Source organism: Micropterus dolomieu, linkage group LG18 (genome assembly GCF_021292245.1).
Source record: "Micropterus dolomieu isolate WLL.071019.BEF.003 ecotype Adirondacks linkage group LG18, ASM2129224v1, whole genome shotgun sequence".
NCBI lineage: Eukaryota > Metazoa > Chordata > Actinopteri > Centrarchiformes > Centrarchidae > Micropterus > Micropterus dolomieu.
In genome coordinates, this window is record NC_060167.1 from 27,552,895 (window position 1) to 27,576,023 (window position 23,129).

General features: G+C 40.1%; 1 protein-coding gene across 1 annotated transcript in view; it reads left to right on the plus strand.

Moving 5' to 3' along the window:
• Nucleotides 1-2,367: 2,367 nt before the first annotated feature.
• loxl2a (lysyl oxidase-like 2a) overlaps nucleotides 2,368-23,129 on the plus strand; it is a 33,966-nt gene continuing 13,204 nt past the window's right edge. Inside the window, exons 1-6 of the mRNA XM_046075962.1 lie at nucleotides 2,368-2,499; nucleotides 4,402-4,718; nucleotides 7,198-7,373; nucleotides 17,584-17,792; nucleotides 19,714-19,930; nucleotides 20,825-21,008. Of these exons, the coding sequence (XP_045931918.1) occupies nucleotides 4,433-4,718; nucleotides 7,198-7,373; nucleotides 17,584-17,792; nucleotides 19,714-19,930; nucleotides 20,825-21,008 (1,072 nt within the window). The 5' untranslated portion in view covers nucleotides 2,368-2,499; nucleotides 4,402-4,432. The remainder of the gene's footprint in view (nucleotides 2,500-4,401; nucleotides 4,719-7,197; nucleotides 7,374-17,583; nucleotides 17,793-19,713; nucleotides 19,931-20,824; nucleotides 21,009-23,129) is intronic.

A 23,129-nucleotide genomic window follows, 5' to 3' on the forward strand; every position in this document is an offset into this window, starting at 1 on the left:
GTGCTCTTAGGAACCTTAAGTGCAGCAGAAATTGTTTTGTAACCTTGGCCAGATCTGTGCCTTGCCACAATTCTGTCTCTGAGCTCTTCAGGCAGTTCCTTTGACCTCATGATTCTCATTTGCTCTGACATGCACTGTGAGCTGTAAGGTCTTATATAGACAGGTGTGTGGCTTTCCTAATCAAGTCCAATCAGTATAATCAAACACAGCTGGACTCAAATGAAGGTGTAGAACCATCTCAAGGATGATCAGAAGAAACAGACAGCACCTGAGTTAAATATGAGTGTCACGGCAAAGGGTCTGAATACTTATGACCATGTGATATTTCAGTTTTTCTTTTTTAATAAATTTGCAAAAATTTCTACATTTCTGTTTTTTTCTGTCAAGATGGGGTGCTGAGTGTACATTACTGAGAAATAAAATGAACTTTTTTGATTTTTGGAAAATGGCTGCAATGAAACAAAGAGTGAAAAATTTAAAGGGGTCTGAATACTTTCCGTACCCACTGTAACTTAATGATATTTGCTCAGACAAAACAAGTGCCCATGCTTATTAAATCCCAATTGCTTTCTTTCATAAGTAAAAATGTAGCATGAAAAGGAAAGACTCAAGTAAAGTAAAAGTACCACCATTGCATATGTATCAGGAATTAAAACAAGTTTAATGTGTGAAATATTGATGATGACTGAAATGGATGAGGTGTAGAAGCCTAGAAAAGCTACGGTCAGTATAAAAGTGGTGGTGAATAATTTCAATGATATCAGTAAACCATCCATCCATCCATCCATCGTCAACCGCTTATCCTGCGTACAGGGTCGCGGGGGGACTGGAGCCAATCCCAGCTGACATCGGGCGCAAGGCAGGGTACACCCCGGACAGGTCGCCAGTCCATCGCAGGGCCACACATAGACAAACAACCACTCATGCTCACATTCACACCTAAGGGCAATTTAGGGTAACCAATCAACCTAGCCTGACAGTGCTAACCACCGCACCACCGTGCCGCCCCATCAGTAAAACATGTTCAGGATAATTTATTTTCTTTTAACTTCTTTGTTACTGTCATTCATGTTAATATATTCAAGACATGCGTGTTTTTACATATGTCTACAAATGTTTATATTCTTAATCACATGTACTCTATGGACATATTTGTCCATTTAGTTTACTTTGTTCCAGGAGCAGTCTTTGCAGCACCTTCTTACCACATGGTGGCGTCCTTAAGCACCACAGAGAAGCATACACTGTGAGAAGTAGAGATTATCTTGACTGATTAGGAAGGAAGTATAGGCATAGGAGTTAGTTAGATAGTTAGATATCTAAATATGGAAATAGTTTTTACTTCACCACATAGCACTAAAAAACAACACATAATGAACAATTGATGAAGACAGACATGAAGAACTCAGCATCAACAAACAACATGAAGGACAGGACAGGACCTAGATACGTGATTTATTTTATGAAAAAAGAAGAGAAGGAAGGCTTCAATATTAGGCTTGCTGTACAGATTTTTGGTAAAGGGGTGGGAAGGGTCACTTACAATCTGGAAAGCTTTGTCCCTTATATTGAGGCCTAATTCATATTTTTGACTAGGTTGTGGCATCCCTAAATAGCAGAGAAGGTCGAGATCTGACTACCAGGGTAACATTGGTTCTCCTTTGGGAAAATATTCACTAGCCTACCATTTTAGTACTGATTTGGTCCACAAACTCTTAAGAAAACATCTGGCCCTCTTGATCAGCCTCTTTTTACCTTTGATAATTGGATAGGATAAGCAAAACAAAAAGAGCGTCAAGTGTTGATTTTCAGTGAAATCAGCAGTACAACATTTAAATATTACAGCTGTCACTTGATTCAATTAGAATATCAAAAATATTATTCAAAGGAACTTTAAAGATTCAGCACCAAATAGCGCCCACAACATTTCACCCAATGCTATGAAACATGAGCAGTGAGCTGTGAGGAAATTTGGGGATGTGGGGTCAGTTTTGGGTGTGAAGAGTGCAAAGTGCAACCATGTAAAAAATATAACTTTCCTTTTCCTTCTAATGTAAGGTATAAAAGAACATTATAGCATAGCCTATAGCCTAATTGGGTAATAACCTACAATAAATGAAATTCCACAGAAGTCAGTGATTTATTAATGCAGTGTTAAATTAAAGCCATAAAATGTTAGCAGATTGAATTTTAACATACATTTAGGCTGTCATGGGGTCCATGGTCGTTCCAACGCCTGCTGTGTGTTTTTGTAACCCTGGTGATTGGGCTGGAGGGGGCGGGTCCAGGATGCTGAGACGGTTTGTGATTGGCTGTTCCGTGTGGTGAGGAGTGGGACGGGAGCGCGCGGCCAGCTGTGAGGGGAGCAAAGAAAACAGCCAGAAGAGTACTAAAAGGGACAAAGAACCGCTGCTTCACATCTCATCCTCTCCAGCAGGTTGGAAACCCCAAAGTCTGCGTCTCGGAAAAGGGTGTACTGCTTGTTCTTCGTCTGTCAAAGTAAGTGTTTCCTCTCACCTCCAAGATATCACAGGCTAGTCGACCACTGATAGGACGTGGTTGCGCACGTGCATAAATGTTTGAAACATAGCAGACTGTAAAGTTTAGGATTTTCTTTTATCGTCCTCTCTGTACGATTTAAAACATACAAAGGATGTCAGTTTGCATTTCCTCCCTCATTTAATTAAATTTTTCATCCAATAACTTGCTTGTATTTAAGTGTCGCAGCCCCCAAAAGTTAGATTACTCTGAATAAGTTATGGACTAAGTAACTGCGGTGTGTTGCATTGTCGTAATACCTTAATAATAATAAAATCTTAAAGGAATTAGCATAATCTACTTAATCTAGGCCTACTATTTAAATGCCTTACTATAGTGCGGACATTGGATGAATTATTGGAAAAAAGCTGCAGCACTCTAACTAACTCTCCAGACATCCATGGGGTCTGTCTTTGGTCACTCACTGTGAGTTTTTAGGATCTGTTCTGGCCAGGGCTAAACAAGCACTTGATGGTTGATTTATGCATTTCTGAAATGAACAACAGATTATACAAGAGCTCTGGCTCTTGACTGAGAAAGCATAAAATTCAGCGCATGGAATTTTGGATTTTCCAGTTGACTTGACAATCATTGGCTTTCACTTATTGTTTGGCCTTTTTGTTCTTATGCAAGACTACATGTTTTCAATTTTCTACAAAAAACAGCATGCTGTATATAAGTCAGGTTTCTGAGCCAGATTTAAATGTTAACTGTGAACAATCTTCTATAGGAAGGGGGTGTCTCCCCTGGTTTTGTAAAGGTTATTATCTAGAACATACATGACACATATTCAAGTGTTAATTTTTCATAAATGGATGTGCGGAGTTGACACGTGCTGACCGGAGGGATGTTTTTTCACTCAGAGCTGTTCAGAAGTGCACCCTGAACTCTGATGGACTAATTTAAAGTTGTTGACTCTGTCGCTCCAACTGCAGTGAGAAGAGACACACTGGATAGTAAAAGGCCAAAATAAAGTAGCTCCTTTGCCCCGCAGAACTTGTTTCTTTCATGGGAAGATAAACCAGATGTTTCACTCACACAGTCCAGCAATTTAATGGCTGTGTGCTCCATGGGTGTTTTTTCAAGCCTGTTAGCTGTGCAGTTTGTTTGGATGTTACTATGACGTTCACTCGGAAAGCCCCCCTCCTCTTTTAACACAAGACTTGATGTCTCCTTACTTTCACTGTCTTCCTTCCCTCCCTTTACTCCCTGAACATTCCTCCCTGGGGGGTTTTGGTTCCTTCTGTTGACACGTTCATGGTTTGGTATGAAATATTGAGGTGGAGTCAACTTTCGATTCTGAACCTCAGTTGCGCAGCCTCCAGGCGCAGATCAGCAGATAAATGCGGGGGCACCCACCCTGCAGGAGCCCCCATTAACTATCTATTAGGCTGTCCAGTTGCTTTGGCTAACCTGTCAGCAACATCACCTTCGTTCTCACCCAAACCTTTCCAAATTCTCCATCTTTTCTCTGTTACTGGCTGTCAAATGTAGTTTTGCTATTTGCTCAATATACTGTAAAACTGTGGTAAATTCTGCTAGTGATTCACAAGCATATGTGTGGTTGCATGTAGAGGCCAGCGAGGGATCTCTGGGAGCCTGATGATGGCCAAACCAAACTGTTACTGCACAAGACTTTGTAATGGAACTGCTCACTTGCTCAAATTATGGACAAAACTACCACACACCACAAATTACTGTCTGCCTCTGCAACATTCAGCTCTTTGAAATTGGAAAATCTCATGTTTAAAGTCCATCTCATTAAGAAATATTCAAAAAGCATAGATCAGTGTAGTGTTACACAGCTAAAAACAGCTTCTATTGTCGATGCTCACAGTATTTTGTCTGCAAATCTCCCCCTAGATTGCTGTCTTTCCCTCCCTCGTCCTGCATCATGCTGTGCCCAGTTGCCATTCGCTGTCTCTTGTCCACCTTGCTGTGCATGTGGGCGCTGTGCAACGCTCAGTCAGACTCTAGCCCCCCTGTACAAATCCAGCTACGTCTAGCCGGGGAGAAGAGGAAACACTACGAGGGCCGCGTGGAAGTTTTCTACAATGGAGAGTGGGGGACGGTGTGCGATGATGACTTCTCCATCTACGCTGCCCAAGTGGTGTGCAGAGAGCTTGGCTTTGTGGATGCCGTGTCCTGGTCGCCCTCAGCCAAGTACGGAAGAGGAGAAGGTGAGAAAAGTAGCATGGAGTTAATGAGAAGTACCTGTTGGTTTCCAGGATTTGACCAGAAACTTGTGTTATCTAATCAAAACCATCCAAAATCATCTTAAAATCATGTTATCCAGCCGTCTAAGAACTGAGGTGAGGTGTTATAAGGGGGTTAATCTCAGCAAGCCGCCAACCACACGCATTCAAAGGCAGTATATCTCTCTTCATACAGTTTCATATGTTCCATGAGGTACATGTTTCCCCCTGTCTGACTGCTAATACCATCAGACACCGGTTTCCCCATTAGAAGAGAGTGGAGACACGCCAATCAGTTCTGAGGATAGGGGGAGGGTCTGGAAACACTGAGTTTGTAAACCAGACACACACGCACACAAAGACATAATCTCAACTCCTCCATTGCTTTAAAAACCCAGATGAGATTCCCAACACTGTAAACGCGATAGTTGCTGGCTGCTGGTGTCAAATCTCAGTCAGTAGCTGTTATTTAACTCAGTGTTCCTTGTTAGAGGTGCATGTTTTCCCATTGGATCGTACACAACCAGCCAGCGACTTCAAAAGTGAAGTAATTAACTTACTCGCGTCCCAAGGCTTCACAGTCATTATGTCAGTTTCAAGAATCATATACCCCATGCATATAATGTTGCACGCATAATTATTTTATAGGAAGCGTTTAACAAGAAGTTTGATGTTTATGCCTGCACTGGCTGTGCAGACAGACAGCTGGTTGCACTGCGTTTTAGCGTTATTACGTAGGTATATAAAGATGGGAGCTTTCAGGATTGGGTTGGGTAATGATAAGGAGGATTTCCCTTTTCCTAGCAAGTAGATGTTTAGTTTGTTGGAGAATTATTTTGAAAGGACAGTGTTTGAGGCCCAGACCAGCTGTGTGCATGAATGGAAACTGCTTTTGTTTGTGTTTTCTTCTTGGTGGAGACACATGGCTATAAAAGTGATCAAGAGCATTTTCCATTTCCCGTTATGATGACTTAAGCACCAGTGAAAGAAACCACCAAATGTTTTTAATTGAAGACATAACTACATAACAAGTATGAGGACATCCCTTTTGGAGTGTTTTTCCTGCAGGGATGTGCAAATCAGACCCTCAGCAGCCTTTATACAGCTATTATTTGCAATTGTAAAAAAAAAAATGTGTTGGATATGTAAGAAAATATTAGTAAAGTGAATACTACTCAGCTTCAGGCTACAACTCGAAACGGGATTGTTTGCAACTCCACAAAATCTGTTTTATTTAGATCTTTAGATCTTATTTAGGAGCTCAATCAGAAAAGTCATGGCTTGCTGTGCGCTATGTTCCCTGCTCTTTTCACTGGCTTGTGAAATTACATCCCCATAAGGCCTGTGAATGGTAGGTTTAACACAGCAATCCAGATTTATCACGACTGGCAATGCTGAAAATTTGTTTAGACAAAGGTGTACTGAGACCAAACTGGGTCTCACTTGGGAACTCTGCGAAATTTCATCACCAGAAAACTTGGCTCTTAATTTGAAAATGTTCCTGGGGAAATGATCTCTCTGCCAGGAGGCGGCTACGTGACTGTATAACATGCAGTCAATTCCTTGGTATGATCAGGATGTTTCTCAGCAACATGTTGAGACTGTCAAAGTGAAGAGCAGTCTCTTGATGGTTTCCATGGCCACAGCTATGTGGTTTCCCTTCACGGTTGATTCAGAACAGCCAGCTGTGCAGCAGATGATACGCTTCAGCCATGACAACATTTATTGGACACGTTTTAGCTGGAAGAATGCATCAGGTTATGTTGGAGACCAAACGCATCTCCACGTGACAGGGTTTACTGTCTCTGTGGGTAGACTAAAGTGCAAACGCTGAAATGGAAGTCAATAGGGTGTGACACATGGCTGAAGCTGTCAAGGTGCGATGTCATAACCACTCTTGTCATGAATTAATCCCTTATTAGGGAAAGGTACTGGGTATTGAAGCTTGTGGCCCCATGTAGCTCGGTGGGAAGTGTGCAGCACCAGCCCTGCAAGTGTCAACCTCACACCGGGATACACAGTATAATACATTTCATAACAGAATTATGTATCTTTAAATTTAGTCATATATTCAATGTCCAAGAAAGCCGCATTGCAAAAAGTTACAGTCTAAATACAACAATGTATCTGTTTGTCTTGAATGATCGATTAATCGTTTGGTTTATAAAATGTTTTTAAAAATGTGACAAAACCCAAAGATATTAAGTTTACTACCACAAAAGGCAAAGTAAAGCAAAACAAAAGTAATAGGTCATGTTTGTCCTACAGGAAAAAAAAGACAAATTCCTGTATAGGCACTGCTCATCAGTGTCATCCATTCAAAACTAAATTAAACAAAGCAAACATAAACTGCTTATTGGATCTGCTGCAAGAAAAGTGTCAGCTAAATGACTAATTATTATTAATTATTATCTGCATGACAACATATATCCATTTGCTTGTGTCTTCGCCTCTCACCTGACAGGCCATATCTGGCTGGACAATGTGCACTGCACTGGTGGAGAGAAGAGCCTGGCTCAGTGTCAGTCCAATGGATTTGGAGTGTCTGACTGCAGACATTCAGAGGATGTCGGAGTGGCGTGCACGCAGAAGCGCATTCCAGGCTTCAAGTTCATCCAGAACCAAGCCAACAGCCATGAGGTAGGTTCCCATCGAGCAACATGCTCACAAACGTACTGTACACTTACAGTAAATGGACACGTACATAAAACTCACACAAATGTAAACACCAGGGTGGGCTCTCTTGATCACATAATTAATAACACTCAAGTAGCATCCACACAAGTACACACACGTAACCTGGACAGCTGTTCAGCACAATGAGAAAAAAGGGATGGGCTTAGGATGAAAGAAAAATGTTATCATGCGCTGCATTGCTCCAGCTTGCTCAAAGTGAAGTATTTTCTTCAAATACTTCCAACTTTCCAGAATAAACTAGACAGATCTGGGAATTAAATGTGATGTCTGTGTGTCTATATATATTAAAAGGAGCAGTATTTTGCTGCATTGCATTGAAATGAAGTCTTTAGATTGTTGTGATTTACCGATTTACCGTTGTGAAACAGAATACACCAAATTTGTCATGTGATGAAATATCTTTTTTCTTTTTGATTCAACTTTTACACCCCTGCTCCAAACCTGGCTCTTGAAAAAAAATCTGCTTCCAGGACTGGGCTGAAGCAGCTTTTTGTGAATCTCTCTCTAAGTTTGAGGATAAAATCCTTCCTAAGTCCTTTGTAGCTGGTTTCAAATTAGTGGTTTAATAAATCAGGTTGCACCATTAAAACGTAAGATATGTCTCAGCTAGTAAAGACTCTAATAATGTGTAAATCAGTTTAGAGGAAACATCTGTAGCATTGTCTAATGAAAAGCAATCATTCATGAACTGTACTGTATATGCAGTACATAAACTGCATATACAGTACAAAATAGCCTTTTATTGTGGCCAGCCTAAGGTACACCTGTGTAATACCCATACTGTCTGATCAGCATATTGATATGCCACACCTGTGAGGTGGATGGATTATCTTGGCAAAGGAGAAGTGCTCACTAACACAGATTTTGACAGATTTGTGAACAATATTTGAGAGAAACAGGCATTTTGTGTACATAGAGAAAGTCTTAGGTGTTTGAGTTCAGCTCATGATGAATGGGAGCAAAGCAAAAGTGCTGGGTTTATAATTTTGTTCAGTATACATACATACATACATATACAAACATACAAACTTGAAACATAGTCCCATATTGGTACCCTCCCCTTATCCCTCCCCATATACCCTTCCATGGGACCAAGAGTACAAAAAACACCCAAAAAAGCCCACAAGATCCAATTCTGCAGAGGTATATCAATGGGCTAGTCAGACAGTTGACTAGAGAGAGTGCTTAGATAACATGGTCTGTTAGAGATTCAACTTCTTCACATATTCAATGAAGGAAGCCCACACTCCATTGAATGTGTCACAAGAACCTTTCAGTGTATGTCTAATCTTTTCTAGCTGAAGTAAAGATAGCACCACCTGGATCCATCTCCTGAAGGGTGGGCATTTATTAGATTTCGAATTCATTAAGATTACCCTACTTATTATGAGACTACAGAATGCTACTGCTCTCTTTTGTGTACTTGTGGTATGTATTTCCGAGGGTGTGACTCCAAATATAGCAGTGAGTGGATTGGGTTTGAGGGATGTGTTGCATAAAGCTAAAAGGCAGTCAAATATGGAGGACCAGAAATCAACTAGGGAGGGACATGACCTGAACGTGTGACCCAGTGACACAGAGTTTCCACATCTAGGGCAGATAGGGTGAACAGATGGATAGATCTTACCTAGCCTGTCATTGGAGTAATTGACTCTGTGAAATACCTTGAATTGTATCAGTCCATGCCTTATACATATAGAGCAGGTGTGTATGCTGGAGATTCATTTAGCCCAGACATCATCCAGGATTACAATTTCCAGGTCCCTTTCCCAGGCTTCACATATTTTAGTGTGTGTTGGGGGATAATTATATTATTATGTATTAAATTATACGTCTTAGAGATCTGACCTCTGTTCCATGGATTCAGATTTAATAGATCATATTCTGAGTCTTTATTTGGCGGTTTGGGATAAGAAATGTTTGGAGGCAAAACTGCAGGCTTGGAGATATCTGAAAAAGTGTGATGTTGGAATATTTTTACCTCTTACTCTTAACTCTGGGTTAAGATATTGGCATGCTAACGTTAATTTTGTCAGTTAAGCTAGCTACCTTGCTAACAGTTACACCTAGAGGTTTGTAGGCGTAAAAGTTTTGTTACAATTCATCTCTATTTAAATTCTATATGTGTGTAATCTGTTTTAATTTAGTAATGCATAAGCCTCCACTTTGTAAACTCTTGTATTAAAACGGGGCTTAGTTAACAAGAAGCTAGAACAGCTGGTGGAACCGGCTACAGTAGTTTGTACTCTGTATGATTAAATGGATAGAACTAGTAATAAAAATAATGGCCTAATGGATACTTAATCAGTATGTCTGGACAAAATGACACAGTGGTTCTTCCTTGTATAGGTAGTCACATCTGCCATGACATAAACCCAGTGAAATAATCCACAAGTCAGCGTATAATGTCGAGCTGTCCACCCCACCATTTACACTGATGACTTTGCCAGCCCCCTATTAGTCTGTCCCTGCCCACACCAGACCCCCACTGTGCAGCCTTTGGAGTTTTTGAAGATGACTCAGAGAGGGGGAAGACCATCCTGTCTGGCTGCAGAGAACGCCTTTGTTCCGGATGGAAAGTCAGTGTGGGTTTGTGGACGTGACGGGAGAAAGGGAGGGAGAGAAGAGAGGTATTCTTCAGCTTGTCAGAGAAGACTTTTTTAAACACACAGCCACTGAGGGTTCCCCCAATAAAACAGAGATGAAGCAACATTTCCTTTGCAGCGAGAGAGACAGTTGACGCTATAACACTTTATGACTGCATTTATACCAGAGTGTTTTGTTTGTTCATACTAGAAGTAATTTGAGAGATTTGGCTGGGTTATTAAACTCGCTACGACAGCCAGAACAGTGGTTGTGTTTTTACTGGATTCAGTTAAGACAACATGCCTGAGGAGAGCATCTGAAATCCCTGTGTATCTTTCCTATGCCTAGTTGAGTCATGGGAATGGAGGAACAGAAGACAGGAGAAATTGAAGTATTTAATAATGGACTGACCCTATTCATAACAGTTTTTTTAGAGGTCGCGTATGTAAGCAGAACAACTCTTGTTCCATATTTGTCTTGTGTATTTAGGGTCTCTGGCGTGTTACTGCATTTCAGTCCCCCACCCTGTAAATACTTCCTGCCCGTAGCCTTTCAAGTCGCAGGGGAGAGGAATGGGAAAAGGTGTTGCTACACCTCTTAAACCATGCTTGAGCTGACGTCAGCAATGGGCAGCGCTGTTCCTTCAATCTGTTTATTCACAGCATGAATTGACATTCTGTGCTCAATCTGGAAAGTTAACACCCTAACTGAGTTTGCACTTCAGTCCAAGCAGAGGTCAATGCTGAAAGGGTTGAGCAACTGGTATTTTGTCTTCTGTGTGAATGCTTTCCAATTTTCAAGAAATACAGATAGTAAAGCTTACATGTGCATTTTCTCCACTTATAGTGTCAGTGTCAGAGACGTGTCTGTTTATGTTGATATGATTTAAGTGGAGATTCTGAATTTCAGTTACTTCTTTTAGGCTCCAGCAATTTATTCTAGTAAGTATTAGAGCATTTTTTTAGTAGTGTACTGTAGGGTAAATCTACATGTCATAACAATGCTTGAAACAACAATTATTTTGTTTTTGTGAAGTAAGAAACATCATGAGACTACTTTACAGTATATGGGAATATGCTGTAAAGACCAGCTCACTCAGGCAAGTTCAGCTTTGACCACAAATAATAGTCCACTGAAAACATCAGTCTGTCATTAATGAAAACAGCAGTTTCCACTGGCACGAGTTTGCTTCAAGACCCTAGAAGCAAAACTACTATTAGAGCATTAGCATTTATACAGTCTGGAGTCAATATCAAGTTTTACACTAATCTGGTCTTTCTCAAGTAGTCCAAGCTCTTGTCGTCATTTAACCTCTGAACTGCTGCTTTGTTCAAGTAATGTCATTCTTTAATGCTGATCTGTCCTACAATGTTCCTACAATGACAACCTTTATCAGCTAGTTTGTCCTAACAACAACAAAATATACGTTCCTGGATGACTGAATCATTGTCATTAATAATGGTAATTATTTTAACATGCAGCATTTAATGCCCCAAACCATTACATAAACTGTTTCTGGAATCGATTTATTTTCTTATTGTCTTATTATTTTCTGTCTAACCAGATACAGTTGCTTTATTTATTAGCATGTGTTTGTGGCAGAGGGAGGAGATTATGACAGATGAGGTCTTTCAGTCAGTAGGGGAGGATTACGTTTGCCAACAGAACCAAACACTAAGATGGCAGGAAACTTTGTTTGTCATCTCTTAGTGGAGACTTTGCCATGTTTGGTTGTTGTTCACGTGTGAATGGTACGCTGCACGTGTCATAAGTGTCAACAGGATCATTTCTAAATGCATGCCCTTCATTGGAAGATGCCTGAAATTTCTGTTTTTATATATATGTATGTAAGCTTATTTGTAGGTTTTTGGTTGTTCCCAAACCAATATGCAATTTCCAGCTATATAAATCGCGCACTAATGCTTGCAGAACACCGCACATCATTATAAACAGATTACAGGTTTAGATGAGTCTCCCTGAAGTGATGAGAAAAAAATGAGCACCAAAAGCAGCTGCAGCTTCCCACCACATCACTTAATGCGTTCACTCCAACCAAACACTTACTCTTGAATCACAAACAAAAAGACGTCAGAAGCCAGTTGTGATAACAGAATTCACTGGATAAAAGCCTTTTGATTCTTTACACATGTATACAGAGCAAAGGTCGCACCTCCTTATGCTTACAAGAATTTCAGTTCCTAACATTCGCTGCTAAATAACAAAAAGGAAACCCGCCAACATGATGTATGCAAGAGGCTTGTGAGGAGGGGAGTGATCGAGGGGAGAAAAGGTTGATGCATGTCAGGAGGCTGAAGCCAGTTTTTCTCCTGCAGATAGAGTAACCCACAGATCCACCGCATGTTCAACAGCTGGATCCCACCGTGGACTTAGCTCTCATTTGGGCTGCAGAGTGCCCAAAGTCTAGACTTGAATCATTCATACCTGGACTTTATGATTTACTGTTTGCACAGTGTGCTGACTCAGTAAATGTGAATTATTGTATGTGCAGTGCACATATGCATCCAGACTATTGTATCAGATAATATACAATTCAAGTCACTTAAAAACATGTTTCAGAGAGAAATGCAGTATAATACTATAATGCAGTAAACATTTGTAACAGTTTTATTGGAATATGTTTTGGTTGGGAGCAGTGAGCTTTTCATCTAGCAAACTCGCAGTGACAAGACTCCAGGAAGTAACTGCGTTGGGACATGTAACACCTTGTGAAACTACATATTGTTGTTTTTACATTTCTGTATTTGTGCAGATTAAACCAACAAGATAAAACATGTTAACTAGAGAGACTTAGAGGTGCGGTTTGGGGGGAGGTGGGGGAGGTTACCTTTAGATGGAGCCAGGCTACCTAGCTCCATGTTAATCTAAACCAATCTCCTGGTTGTAGCTTCATATTTAAAAGGCAAACAGTTTTTTTTGTTTTGCTTTACATTGAACTCTCAGCAAGAAAACGAATAAGATGTTCTCCCAAACTGTCAAACTATTCCTTTAACTACATGTGAAGCAATTTAAATGCAGACCTGGAGCGCTTGAGGGTTTATAACTGCTATGCTATAAATTTAATTTAAACTGTAAATCAATTTCTGAAAAATTCATTATAAGAAAAAACTTACTAATACTTTTCTAATATGAACAAGATTACAATTAACACTTATTTGAATAAATAGGTAATCATCAATATGTGTAGTATGGCCATTTCCAACACAGCCAGTCATGCTACAGTCAAGTCCAGCTGACCAGACTAAATATTTCAATGATGAAATACGGGCCTTTATAAGTTTGAGGTGCGTGTGTGTGTTTGTACTTGCGTCTAGACCTCCTATAGTTGCTTTCATTTCCACGATGAGAGCAGTACACTCACCGATGGATATTCCAGATGCAAAGCACACAGCTACTCTCTCTCTCTCACTCTCACACACACACACACGCACACTTCCTTAGTTAGTCAGTTGAGCAAACCGGGGGCCAGTGAGGCAGAAAGTGGGGTGGGGCAGATGTGAAAGTCATTTCAAAGAGCCCTGGTGTTCTCCTGTTTTTCATCTAAACTGTGGCGTGATTATCATTCATACATGCCAAGGTTTTTAAGGTGGGTCGGGGGTGGGTGGGTGGGCGGTAGTCTGGGAGGACATGTGTAGCTAAATGTGCGGCTGGGCTGGAAGGTTGAATAAAGCAGACGAAATGCACGGTAGTGAAAGCATTAGTCAGACTCTGGCCAGACCACAGTCTCGTGTTCACACATCTACTCGCTGAGGGGGACCCAGTCAGAAAAACAAGGCCGTTCTCCAGTTGGAAATAGTTCATTAATGGCAAAGCTCACTTCAGAGACTAGTAATGAATAGAGCTAAATGAGGAATGTTTCCTTTCTTTGGTAACTCACCACTTACAAACAAGACCAAGAATGTGTGACTTTATTTAAGGAATATTGCAGTAAATATATATTTTAATAAATAGCTAATGATTAATGGCTTATTTTTTCAATGAACAATTTCAATTAGTTAAGTCCAGCTAACCAGGTCTAAACATTTCAATTATAAAATATTGGCCATTGATGAATTTTCACATTGAACAGGAAAAGAGTACTTTTGGAAAAAAGACAGGATGAATGAATCACTACAGCACTATGGTCAGGGAGTGAATGTAAGATGAGGTAACCCCATAGAAATGTCCTGTTGAGAATTAACCTCAGTGTGACCTGCAGAATGCAAAGCCTGTTCCCCCATCACACATCTAGGCAGATCTGGTTTCCAAAATGGTCAAAGTTTGGAGATCCTATACTTAAAGGAATGGTTCGCCATTTAGTCATAGAATGTGAAAAGAAATATCATCATGGCTCCATGTTCTTTGTGCTGTATTGTAATTTTTCTCTGTTTTTCTACAAAGAGTGCTAAAAAAGTGACTAGTGTATGGATTTGGGCCTCGACCAGACAGGATTATGCAGAGTTTTTGTCTGGTGGATGGGTTTTGGGGGGGCGCCTGGACTGATCCCAGCTGTGGGTATCCGTCTTCTTCTCTCTAACCTCACACGATCAGACGGCCAGTTTCCTCTGTCTGTGCCAAGTTCAACACTGGTCAAACCCATCTCAGCTCCCCATTTCTAACACACCTCGTACCCCGTCTCCCGTCTGGTATTTTTGTCTTCACACCTGGCTTCACTTTGATAACTCACATTTTCCGTTTGCTTCCATGTTCTGTATCAGATGTACCTCAGTTTTGCCAGTATGTTTTACACATTTCTCCTCTTTTCTTCTTTTCTTTTTGTTGTGACGTGTTTTTAATTAGCTTCATGTTTTTTATACCATAATGAATAATCTCTGCATCATTCATTTTATATTGAAGCAAAGTAAACCACAGGACTAAGATAAGGTTTTAAATTGAGAACACCAGATCCCTGATCATGATCACGTCTCCATACTGTCCTATCCTGCCAGGCACAGACGGAAAACACTCTGTCATGCTTTTACCAGCAGGAATCTCTTGAAAGCTCTTACCACTGCGGTCAGTGGGAGGACTGGGGTCAATGAAGTAACAGTCTGACTTAGTTGTGGCTCCTCCTACATTGCAGTCATTAGTGTTTAGATACCCTGAAACCTTGAACATTCCATCAGCCTGACGCCATCTCAGGAAGCCACCCTGTGGGCAAACATTTAATATTTCAGGGAGACATTCCTAGATGTTCTTTAGCAGAGTTAATAAAGCAGGCTGTTACTGAGATCGGCATTGAGCACGCCACAGAGCAGCTCAGAGTTGTGGCTCTTCTTGGCGTCCACAGTGCTGCCTCACACCCTGCCAGGAACAAAGTGTAGAACTTGGCTCAAGTAGCAAAATGAACAATGAGTTATTAGGTAGCTGTTTTCCCATAAGGCCCTGGAGGTCAAAGGCTACCATTCCTTCGTGGTTTGGAAGTCGTCAGGACACATTATCTTAACTGTGGTTGGGGACCCCTGGTCTTTATAGTAGATTGTGGACCACCCGCAGACATTCTCCCCACCTGAACTCTATCACCGCAGCTTAACCCATGGATAACTTTTTTATTTTTTAACTTCTCCCAACAGTGCTCTCTGTTTTCTGGCCGCCCAAGAAATCCAAGATGCTAGCAGACAGGTCTTTGAAGAGACATTTGGCCTAGATTTCTACCAAACTTCCCCGTAGGGAAAAGAGTCGTATTTCACCTTTTCTGCCCTACTGGTTAGTTTCAGCTTCTCGACTCAGTGTTATAGTGTGAATATGACATTGATATATTTCACATCATATGTGGATATTCAGTAACTTTTTACCAAGTATATAACCCCAGTGAATTGCTACTAAAAGAAATCATCACTGTTTGCTGGTTTTGACAGATCTGTGCTGTTATGTATATTGTCCACGGACTCCCTACGTGTCCTTCAGCTATTAACTCTGAAGACGCAACAAAGATCGAGAAAAAATTCCAGACATTCATCCAACCTCCTAAGGCCTCTCGGCAACACTTAACAAGTTTAAACAAAGATTTCATCTTCAGATTTTTTAACTTGACTTGCTGTATTTTTAAGCATATGTATGTCAAAGCTGTGCAGTCCCTAAGAGGTTTCAGTGGGATTTTGTTCTTTTCTTTCCAGAGGAACATTTGCATTCCCTCACAATACGATCTTCTTTTATGACTCAGAGGCTGTATTGTATTTACAATATATCAAGTGGAACAGTACAAGTCCAGAGCACACGTACAACCAACTCTATCCTCTAAATAACATTCTTGTCTTTCACACAGCTCACAGTTCATTATGTTCGCTTCACTAATTATATAACCATTTATATATAAAGCAATAACTGTATGTCAGTATAGTTTACAGAAACTTCACGGTAGAATTCAGTAAGTTGAATGTGATGTAAGGATGCAAGTTCAAGGAAACATGATTTAGAGGGAATTTAAAGTTGCGAGGGAATGCAGACATTTTAGGTCATCAAGGTATTTCACAAACAAAAATTTTAACCACTTAGTGCGTCCTTTGTTTGATTTGACATGGTTAACATGAAAAAACAAAATGTTAGATACTTCTGATAAGGGGTCAGACTGGGTTTATTGGACAATCCTGGGTAAAAGGACAATCTGTCATATTCTAACATACCAATAGTTAGATTTTCCCCCATCAGTATCTTTCAGTTTTTCACTTTGTTAAGTCCGCTATTCCCTGTTTCCCCTAATTTTACTTGTACAAACATTATTCAGAACATGGTGATGTGTCACTAAAACTCAGCAGCACAGACTAATGTAACTCTAAGCACCTCTTTGAGGCAGGTGGACTTACCTATCCTATTACATGGTAAGAGTTGCACAATTTTCATCTCTTAATTACCATTGACTGTATATATACAGTCTATGGGTAAGCACAGCAGTGCTTTGAGGTAAATGCTAATATCAACATGCTAACATCTTCACAGTGACAATGCTAACATGCTGATGCTAAGCAGGTATAATGTTTACCATGTTCACCATCTTAGTCTAGCGTGTTAGCATGCTAACATTTGCCAATTAGCACTAAACACAAACTCACAGCGGAGGAAGTTGATGATGGCACTAGATAAAATGTCAAAGGATCGCCTAAGTTATTACAATTCATCCTGTGGGGGACATGAACATGTGTAGCAAATTCATTGCAATCCATCCAGTATCTCAAGATATTTCACTTAGAACTACAAATGTCAGCTGGCTGGTGGCACTGGAAGGAAGGTCAGGGGATCGCCAAAGTCCTTAGGATTCATCCTCATGGATATCTGCAAACACAATTTAACTGTGGTTATTAAGATATTTCAGACTTGACCAAAAGTTAAAGTTTAAAGTTTTTTAAAAAAATGCATGAAGCTTTAATCTTGCTGTGGTCCGGTCTTTGGTCAGTGGTTGGCTGAAGCTGTTGTCTGATGTTGAATGACAATTAAAGTAACCCTAAAAGAACAGCATTGAACAAAGCTCATAGTCTGTGTTCAGCACAGTTGGACTAAAGTTTACTTTCAGAAGTCTAACTTTATGTACATTATCTGTAATGGGATGAAACATTTCCTCTGCTGGGTTTTTCAGGGTGTGACGGTGCAGGTGGAGGATGTAAAGATCAGGGCCACTTACTCTCACAGAAAAAGGATTCCCATCACTGATGGCTTTTTGGAGGTGAAAGACGGGGGCAAGTGGAGACAGGTCTGTAACGAGGATTGGACGGAGATGAACACCAGGGTCATCTGTGGCATGTATGGCTTCCCTGGGGAGAAACGCGTGAATACCCGACCCTACAAGTGAGTAATGGTGCTGGGCCAGCAGCAGGCTAAGGCCAATTAAATATAATGAAAGTCTTCACATGAGTTGAACTTTAACATAAATATTTAGCTTTTACTGTATTTGAGTTAAATACAGTTTAGGTAATGGAAATATATTACTGCTACATATATAATAAATTTTACATTTTACGTTCACACCTACAAATGTGTTCGTGTTTCTCATTTGAGGAACACCACACATTTCTTTATGACATAAACAACTTTTATGCTAAAATATTACATATTATATGTATGTCCTGGAAGTTTTTTAAACTGCTGATATTCGTGATGCGTTACGGAAACATTACATAACTACGTTTGTTTACACTCGTCATCCCTCAACCCTTCATCCATTTTGCACACTGAGATTAAACAGAACCAGGAGATTCTTGACAAGAAGCCAAACACTGCGAGAGGAAGTTTCAGAGGATGAAGGATGGGCCTTGCTGGGAAACGACTGCTATACCCTGTGAAACAGTGGCTCTTTTGGCTGCATGTAATTGTTTCCCTCTGAGCATGAGTGCTAACATGCTGCCTGCCTTAAATGTCACAGTCAATATGTAGCCTTACACAAAGCCAGCTACTTCCTAGAACACTTTGTATCTTGTAATTTTTAGCTGCCAACTATGGAACTGAAGATCAAAACAGATGCTCACTGCACATGAGAGAATAACCACATGAGTAAATCTGGTAACTGCATGAAAGAGATTAACGTGTTTCTCTCTTAAACAGCTCAACTTGTATTTTAGAAAACAAATGTGGCTACCTGCCCTCTAAGAGTAACAAAAGGCTCCCAGAACCACAGTTCAACCACAGCCAAATCAGACAAGAGAGACATCACATATACGTTTATATACAAATACTCAATGGGGTGATCATGTATAATGTGACTGGATCTGCACATGGATCATCACATTAATGTTTCTGGCTTTGGGTAGTGATGTCTATGATATGCTAAGATTAAGGCAAAGACTTTGATTTAAAATGTTTCTTTTGTTATAGCTTTGGTAGACATGATCACATCTGATTTAATGCAGATCTTACATGTGGATGCATTTGAATGAAGGATGTATAAGACACATAAAACCAGCAAAGAACACTTTGTTATTGTTTCACGTAAGATGATGATGATGCTGCTGTGGTCTCATATAGATTACTGGTGAAAGGTCACAAGTCTGCCTTTAATCTGGAGCAACAAAGGACAGCAGTATTATCACCAAACGTGCCGATAACAGTCTGACAAAATTAAAAACTCTCAATCAAGTTTGGCATCTCTTCAAATTCCGCAGACCACAAATGGTCCTTGTATTCGAACCAACTTGGAGCTAAAAACTGTAAGAACTGAAGGGCTGTAAATGTAGCTCATGCTGGTTTCATTACATGGTCTGCTTCTTCCCAGGCTTGGACCTGCATCAAGGTCCAGTGTTGTTGGGTTCCTCAATGACCCTTAGTTGATGACTTCCATTCAAGTATGGGGGTCATGAGAATCTTAAGGTATTCTCACATCAATACCCCCATTGTGCCTCACAGCATGGGATGGACGTTGAATTCCTCACACTAAATAACTAAAATTCCCACTTCCCGTAAAACAGCTTGTTAATATTTTAGACAAGTGTGAGAAAGAATGGAAAAACATCCTACGTGCTCTTCTACATGAAATGATGACATAACATAAAATAACAAAAAGGACATGTTCAATGTGATGGATTTCCCTTCTGGAGCAGGTTTCAGGTCTGCAGGTTTTGGCATGGACTGATACCTGTGGGTACCTGAAATGTTGGAATGACATTTGTGATTCATTTACTTAAAACAACAACATGCTTTGTGTGGTTGGCAGCAAGTTATACAAGTGAATAGAAAAAGAGCATGATTTGTAATAGTTTGTATAATTCCTTCTCAGATTGCTGGCTAAGCGTCGTAAGAAGAACTACTGGGGTTTCTCTGTCAACTGCACAGGCAACGAGGCCGACCTGTCTGATTGTAAGCTGGGCCGAGAGATCGAGCTGAAGGGTAACCGCACCTGTGAGCAAGGAATGCCTGTAGTGGTCAGCTGCGTGCCTGGACGCGCCTTTGCACCCAGCGTCAGCGCCGGTTTCAGGAAGGCCTACAGGGTGGAGGTAGGTCAGATTGCGCATGCTTGGCTGCACAGTGGATCAGAGGTTAACTCTGTCGCTTCACAGCCAGAAAGTCCTGGTTTTGAAACTAAGCTCTTGTCCTTTCTGTGTGAAGTTTGCGTGTTATTTGAGTTTTTGACTGAACAATGGGGATCTTCAATGGACATAATAAGGCAGAAAGGAACACTGGGCTTTAACTGCAGTGCATGCTAAAGCCAATAGAAATAAAAAAGATAATGTGTGGGACTTGTCATACGAGGAGGGCAAGGTTAAGGTCAATAATTGCATTGGATTTTGGTGATTTTGTTAGACTGTGCAGAATCAGAGGCATGGAAAAATTGAGTGTTTCTAATAAGGAAGAAAACAGTCATGTATTCTGTGAAAGAGTAATACCATCTGGAGGAGTCTTCCCTTGTGGGAGAACAACAAAAAACTGAAAAATATCGACAGACTTTCTGACAGCAAGTCATTTTATGGTGCCACATGGCTGATATTAGTCTCTGTGATTGAAACTGGACACACTGAATGCTAAACATCTGTCAACTGTTATGGATACAATGCAATTATCAGTATTACCTTTTGGTGTTTATTGTTTATTGGTTAAGTTATTACCAAGGAAACACCTATTTTCTCAGTAGCCTGCAAAACAAGCAACAATTAATTAAGCAAATCATAGTTCTGAGAATATCCGATTAAGAATATTGTACATATTTAACTGACATTGTTGAAGACAGAAGCCCATTATGTCCAAATTAAATGTTGTTTACCAACAAAAGTAAAAAACAAAAAGACTAAAGTTAATTTAAACTTGCTGTTAGATTTGACCAATAATAATTTACAAGACTCTTCTCTGAAGCATTTTCACTCATTTTAGTTTCTGGGGGACTGTTTCCGTAGCAACCCTTGGTGCGTCTAAGGGGTGGAGCTATGATTGGCGAAGGGCGAGTAGAGGTGTTGAAGAACGGGGAGTGGGGGACAGTGTGTGACGACAACTGGAACATTCGAGCTGCCACCGTGGTGTGTCGAGAGCTGGGGTTCGGTAGCGCCAAAGAGGCTTTGACTGGCGCCCGACTGGGACAAGGTATGACCTAAAGATTAGTCACTCTATATAGCACTCCTGTAAGTGGTGGCACACAGATATGGAGTCTGAAGTTTGCCAGCATTAAATTCTCATTTAATTAATTAATTTATAATATCATTCTTATTATATTTTAAGGTATCAATTTATATATTTATTATAAAAAGAGTCGAATTTAACACTCATTTTTAAGTTGAATCCACATCCTTGAGAAATTTCTGAATAACTTGAAAAATGGATTTTGTGCAAAATTACTCAAACAAAACAAATTAGGCTAGACCGAAAAATTAACTGTATAGAAATGCCAAAGACGAGTTTGAGGTAATTTGCCAGAGTCTTTCTACATTACATAGTTCTGTACATAACATGGTCACAATTCTTTAAGATCCAGAATTTTTATTTCAAAAGTCCAGTGTTGGTCTGGCTTCAGAAGAAATCATGCAATTATTGTGGTGGCACACTCGTGACTCCATACACTGGAACACTGGAGACCACAATCACAACCCACACAAGACTGTAACAGATCCTCCACACATTCAGGGTCTTGAGACAGTGTTGAACAGTGTTACCTGTTGACGGGTTTTTAGCTTTGATGACATTTCACATTTAAAGTACTATCACTCAACAAAAGTCCGAGCAGAACACATTCCCAGCTGTGAAAATGAAAGGTGTGGACCGAAACCAGAGACCTCCACCTCCACCTTATCTTTGGCCTCTGTATCGCCACCTGTTTTTGTCTCACTTCAATCCGTCTAGACCTTAAGTCAGCATATAAAGGCATTAGGGAATGTATGGTGTAGCACATTTATGTTTATACCTTGACCCAGAACCTGATTCTGTGAAATGCAATATACCACCGTAATATAAGAATCATATGTCCTCTACTCTGCCTTATTCTCACAGCAAAACACAAGAGCGCACAAAATGTTCCAGCAGAGAAAAACAGCCTTTATGGGTTTCAGAGGAGGAATTATTTTGGTGGAGAGATTATTTCAGAGATTTCTTTAGGAGCTGACCACTGGATCCAAAAATGGTGTCACACACAGACCGTAGACTTGAAAAAGCTGTTTGTGTTTGTTTTCAGAAGTTACTGAATTGAACTAAACAAGAATGTCAATAAAACTGAAATAGCACTTAGTGATCCCCAGACTTGTATGGTAGACTAGTTTTAGGCATAGTTCTTAAATAAATCTCTGTATTTCTATGAATGTCATTTTTATATTTTCCACAAATTTTTAGCAGATAAACAACACAAATTAATGTTTTGCTTGACCCATTGGGATTTTTTGTGCAATGCATTTGATATGTAAGATAAATATTTAATTTATTATAATACATCTGTCAGAGCAGGGTTATTGACAGTGTGATTACAGCAGCACTGTGTCCTGTGAATTTATTTTTCTCCACTGGCTGCCCGTCTGGAATTCTTTTTTTTACAGGCCTCAAGTGTCTCATTTTCATTTGACATAGTTTACTGCTTGTTTCCTTGAACAGGAAACCTTACATCTGTCTTCAGATGGACTTGTTGTTCAAACAAGCAGGAAATACTGCTGCTGCTTTACTCAGGAATAGTGGGCAGTACAGGCTTGTGTTTCCTAAAATCATTGTGTAAACCAAACATCAGCTTTCTTCTTATATATATATATATATATATATATACAGTGCCTTGCGAAAGTATTCGGCCCCCTTGAACTTTTCGACCTTTTGCCACATTTCAGGCTTCAAACATAAAGATATAAAACTGTAATTTTTTTGTGAAGAATCAACAACAAGTGGGACACAATCATGAAGTGGAACGAAATTTATTGGATATTTCAAACCTTTTTAACAAATAAAAAACTGAAAAATTGGGCGTGCAAAATTATTCAGCCCCTTTACTTTCAGTGCAGCAAACTCTCTCCAGAAGTTCAGTGAGGATCTCTGAATGATCCAATGTTGACCTAAATGACTAATGATGATAAATAGAATCCACCTGTGTGAAATCAAGTCTCCGAATAAATGCACCTGCTCTGTGATAGTCTCAGAGGTCCGTTTAAAGCGCAGAGAGCATCATGAAGAACAAGGAACACACCAGGCAGGTCCGAGATACTGTTGTGGAGAAGTTTAAAGCCGGATTTGGATACA